A 5,683-nucleotide genomic window follows, 5' to 3' on the forward strand; every position below is an offset into this window, starting at 1 on the left:
CTCCAGAGTTTTGCCCTTCTTTTCAGGCTTCTTTTGCTTCTATTCTGAGCTCTTTCACTTCTGTACACCTTCAAATTACAAGCCTGCTTTCTGTATTATTTTCATACACCATTTATTTATTAAGTGATTTCTACGTCTACAATAGTCTAGTAACTGAGGAGAAATCCTCTCTCAGCTCACTGTTAAAGTAAAATATTTTAAGGGAATACCAGAGGACACAAGATGGAAAACATAAAAGCAACAAATAAATAGTATAGTTCAGTGACCCACAATTTTTTTAAGAGCCAAATTTTTTCTTATTTAACTATTTAAATACTTGAGCATATGGCTTATAAATACTCAATTCTGCCTTTTTGCACAAGAGCAGTAATAGACAATATATAAACAAATGAGCAAGGCCATGTTCCAATAGGACTTTATTTACCGAAACAGGAGCAATCCAGTTCATAATCTGTCAACTCAGTATAATCTGAATTTAAAAACAAAAAACCCCACAAGGCACACTAAGTGAGCTGAAGTGAATCCAGTTAATTTCACCTTTCAAAGCCAAATACATGCAAACCTTACCAACCAACAATTCTACTCCTGAGACAAAGTGTGTGTGCATAAGGGTTCATTCACACACACACACACACACACACACACACACACACCCATGCACAGAGGCTGAAACGGCATAACCAAGTTAACTTTAATGCTTAAGGCCTGACCTTTTAATTCAGAACCATTGTATATTGGCTTTTACTTCTTCCTAAATGTTCTATCCTCTCTCTAGCTTTTCTTTCAAAATAAATTTTTCTATTACAAAAGCAGTGACAGTAAAATCCCTAAAAATAAATCCAGTAACAATAAATGTACATTTTAGAAAAATTAAATATTTAAAAAACACTCATGAAGCAATCCTATCCATGCAGTTAATCTGTTAACATCTTACAAACTATTTTCAGTTCTTTTAGGACAGTCTTTTACTATTATCAATATGTTACTGTTATTTCAATAGTCCATGCATGAAATGGGCATTATAAATTGGAAGATGAAATTGCTTGGATTTTGGAAAAAAAATTTTTTTTGGTAAAAATTTACTTTTAAGTAACCTCTACACCCAACATGGGGGTATTTCACTCTACAAAATATGAACCATTTTCCTTTTGCCTAACACTTATCCCAACTCTTACCTTTCCCCTCCCCCACTACATACACATTAACGCTACTCCTAAGTCTTCTAGACTAACAATGACTTCTTTCAAAAGGAAATGCAGGTGAAAAGCCAAAGAAAACAACTGTAGCAAATGAACGTCAAAGCCATTCTCTACTCTTTATAAACTTTACAATCTCCTAAAGCAAAGTAAAAGCTTCTCATTAAGGAATTTAAGCAAGCTCTTCTTAAGTACTTCTAAATAGATGCCCATAAATACTGTATTTTTCCAAAAAAAAAAAAAAAGAAATCTATTTTTGTACAGGGAATTTTTTTGGCCTCCAAAGACATGTAGGGAGAAACTAATTCTTAGAATTTTCCCCATGGTTAAGTAAGGAACAACTTATAAGTTTATTTTTTATTTTTTTTTAAATTTTTATTTATTTATGATAGGCACACAGTGAGAGAGAGAGAGAGAGGCAGAGACACAGGCAGAGGGAGAAGCAGGCTCCATGCACCGGGAGCCCGACGTGGGATTCGATCCCGAGTCTCCAGGATCGTGCCCTGGGCCAAAGGCAGGTGCCAAACCGCTGTGCCACCCAGGGATCCCAACTTATAAGTTTAAAGTCCAAAACTTAATCTTTCAATACCGATGCATAAAAAAGCATAATAGGCCATAATACTACTAGTTTTGGCAAATCACTCTTGTGTGAGAATTGAAAAGAGCCATACAATTTATTCATGGAAGGATTGAAAATGGATAAAAAGTCCTACTTTAAGTTCTACGATGAATAACTGCTAAAGAAAAGCTAGCCTTTACCATACCTATCCCTCAAGAATAATAATTCTAAAAAATTTTCAGACTGATTACAAAATGTTTGTTCAATAGCTTAAAAATTTCACTGAAAGTTAAGTCATCTTGATTCCTAGTTTAATCAGCAAATATTTACGGTACTATAAATTTTGAGAGATCTTTCTAAAATGTGGAAATGGGGGCACCTAGCTGGCTTAGTTGGTGAACATTTACCTCTTGATCTTGGGGTTCTAAGTTCGAGCCCCACGTTGGGTGTAAAGATTACTTAAAGAAAACTTTTAAAAGAAAAATGTGAAAATGTTTCATCCACTGAATTTATATATTCTGGAAATATTTTCTTACTGTACCTCATAATTTTTCTTGAGATAGTACTTTTGTACCCAACGGTCTTCATGAGTCACAAAACCAAAGATATACTACTAAAAATGAAGGCTTTATTCTTACCACCTCTGAAGTTGATTCAATTCAAAATACTTGCCCCAGGATGCACCCCTTATAATTATCACCTTGTTACATGGCTAGTAAGTACATTTATTTTATTTATATAATCATATACATTGATATGTAATATATCATGAAATATTCTTTTTCCATAGTTTGAAATTCAATAAACTGTTTAGCGATTGCCTATTTGCTAGGTGCACAGCCTACAAAAATGAACAGGAGGTCAACCCTAGTGGCTCAGCAGTTTAGCGCTGCCTTCAGCCCAGGGCCTGATCCTGGAGACCTGAGTCCCACGTTGGGCTCCCTGCATGGAGCCTGCTTCTCCCTCTGCCTGTGTCTCTGCCTCTCTGTCTCTCATGAATAAATAAAATCTTTAAAAAAACAAAAAAACCCCAAAAAACAAAAAAACAAAAACGAACAGTAAAAGACATGTTCTCAACAAACAAAATGAGAATCAAGTAATGATAATACTGTGGAATAAAGTACAATGAAAGTAAGTGAAAAGTGGTTCATGGCTGACTTCTTGATTCTATTAAAATTTCTTAAGATTACCGTAACTGATTACGGTCAACTATGGATGGTAAATAATAATGAAACTAGTATTACTGGAGTGAAAGTACAGCATGATGGTTAGAAAGTGTGAATTCTGGAATCATATGGCCTACATTACAATATTGGCTCTACCACTTAAAGCTGTGGGATTTCCCCTCCCCCCACATCCTCTACACGCAAGTTTTCTCATCTGTAAAATGAAGTGAAAATAGAACTTATTTCACAGAATGCTTTAATAATAGTTTATACTAGTAATTAAACTAGTAAGTTTAATACTAGTAAAAATGAATAACATTATAACCTAGTTGAGGATTCAATTAGTTAAATACATGTACAACAATCAGAACAGTGTTGAAGGCGTGTTTACAGTACTGGCAAAAGAATCATTATTGTTGATATAAAATCAGGGAACCAACTGATTGTCTTTTGGGTGCATTATTTCCCAATTTAAGTAATTTTGTAATTACATGAATTAAACATTAATGTATATTTCCTTAGGTATAGGATTAAGGACAAGAATACAAAAGACAGTTCAAATTCGAGTTCACTGGTGTGTGACCCCCAACTGCTCCAGTTTCCTCATATGTAAATGGAGAGATACCAAAAGTCCCGATAGCATCACAGTATTGGAAGAGCTAAATAAATTATGACAGGGATCCCCAGGTGGCTCAGCGGTTTAGCGCCTGCATTCGGCCCAGGGCGAGATCCCGAATCCCGGAGACCCGGGAGTCCCACATCAGGCTCCCTGCATGGGGTCTGCTTCTCCCTCTGCCTGTGTTATCTGCCTCTCTCTCTGTGCGTCTGTCATGAATAAATAAATAAAATCTTTAAATAAATAAATAAATAATAACAAGAAAATCATTTAGCTGGCAATACATAAGTGCTAGTGGTTATCATTTCTTTTTCTTGCATATGCAATTATGCAACCAGGTGGGGCTTCATTAACGGAATGAAATACACGTAAAGGACTGAGTTTTCAAGTGGTTAAAAACTGCTTTTGGAGATGAATGGATAAAGAAGATGTAGTCTATGTATACAATGGAATATCCCTCAGCCATTAGAAATGACAAATACCCACCATTTGCTTGGACGTGGATGGACCTGGAGGGTATTATGCTGAGTGAAATAAGTCAGTCGGAGAAGGACAAACATTATACGGTCTCATTCATTTGGGGTATATAACAAATAGTGAAAGGGAATAAAGGGGAAAGAAAAAATGAGTGGGAAATATCAGATAGGGAGACAGAACAGGAGAGACTCCTAACTCTGGGAAATGAACAAGGGAGTGGAAGGGGGGGAGCGGGGGGTGGGGGTGACTGGGTGATGGGCACTGAGGGGGGCACTTAATGGGATGAGCACTGGGTGTTATGCTGTATGTTGGCAAACTGAACTCCAATTGAAAAAAAACTGCTTGGGGCAGCTCCAGTGGCGCAGCGGTTTAGCGACGCCTGCGGCCTGGGGCGTGATCCTGGAGACCTGGGATCGAGTCCCATGTCGGGCTCCCTGCACGGAGCCCGCTTCTCCCTCTGCCTCTGCCTCTGTCTCTGCCTCTCTCTCTCTGTGTCTCTATGAATAAATAAATAAGAAAAATCTTAAAAAAAAAAAAAAAAACTGCTTTCGGTAATCTACAAAATATGTACTCTGTACAAGAAAACCACCTATCACTGAAAAAGTACACCCCATTTTTATCTAAACAATCTTACTTAGCACTCGTTCAAGAAACCAAAGGAAAATGGAAAGCAAGTTTATCACGTAGGTGGCAAATGGCACTAAAATACCTAAGAAATTCACTACCCGTTTTGAAGAATAACTGGCCAAAGAAGCAACCTGAGATGCTCACAGACCGAGACTACGTCTCACAGAAGCATCTTTCAAAGTACGAGCGAAGGTGTGTCCCAGAGATAGCGTGAGTAAACAGACCAACAGACAAGTAACAAAGCCCGTTTGAAAGGGTCTGAACCAAGCTGGCGGAAGAACAAACCAAACCTCCGAGGAGTTTACCACTGGCTCTGAGGACGGTGAACCTGGTTCCTAAATTACCTTTTCGATCATCTTCCGCTCTCTCTCCAGCCCAGCAGCCTCAAGCTGTTCCTCCTCCTCCAGCATGGCTTGGGTAATCACGGCAGGCTCCGGTGGTTCAACCGTATCTGGAGCCAGGGACCCTAAGCGGGGTGAAAGTTCTTCAACTGCAGTTTTAAAACATCACCACTCCATTCCCGCATCAAACAGCATTACGCGGCATCTGGGGCAAAGCCGACCCATGGGGACTCCAGCATCAGCACCCCGAAGGCAGCCTGCCTGGATCTCCACATCGTCACCAAGCGGTCAGGACCTCAGTTTACCAGTCGGGATGCTCGCCCAAATGCAGCCCCTCTGTATAAAGCCTCCTATATCCCGCACATATGTGCGACTCCGGGCGCCCCCCGCTCACCCTCCACAGCCTCTTGCCCTCCCTTCCTCAGGCTCTGCCAGGAGGCAGCGCTCACCGACCAATCTCGGCTACAGCCTCCATGCTGCCCCCCCCCCCCGCGCCCCCAGCTCGGACTGTGCTCGGAGGGTCTCCTCACTCACCACCGCTGCTTGCGGGCTGCTGCGCCGGCATGGCTGGACACACACTCGGGAACCTGGTCCTCGCCTTTCAGCGTCCGCAACGCCGCGCGCCCAAGTCTCACAGCCGCTGCCTGCCCAGCCTCCTGACCAAATCCCCGGCAAGGGAAAAACGCGCGCTTCTCCTTCGC

General features: G+C 40.5%; 1 protein-coding gene across 2 annotated transcripts in view; it reads right to left on the reverse strand.

Annotated features, from left to right (window-relative positions):
- Window positions 1-5,677, reverse strand: part of HELLS (helicase, lymphoid specific) — a 44,661-nt gene extending 38,984 nt beyond the window's left edge. The window contains exons 1-2 of one of the 2 annotated variants that reach the window (XM_072805989.1): window positions 5,517-5,677; window positions 4,986-5,107 (exon numbers count right to left, since the gene is read on the reverse strand). In XM_072805989.1, the coding sequence (XP_072662090.1) occupies window positions 4,986-5,107; window positions 5,517-5,547 (153 nt within the window). In that variant the 5' untranslated portion in view covers window positions 5,548-5,677. The remainder of the gene's footprint in view (window positions 1-4,985; window positions 5,108-5,516) is intronic. The other variant, XM_072805991.1, reaches the window with a different exon arrangement.
- Between the last annotated feature and the right edge of the window lie 6 nt (window positions 5,678-5,683).

The sequence above is a fragment of the Canis lupus genome, chromosome 29, assembly GCF_048164855.1.
Source record: "Canis lupus baileyi chromosome 29, mCanLup2.hap1, whole genome shotgun sequence".
In the NCBI taxonomy this organism is placed as follows: Eukaryota; Metazoa; Chordata; class Mammalia; order Carnivora; family Canidae; genus Canis; species Canis lupus.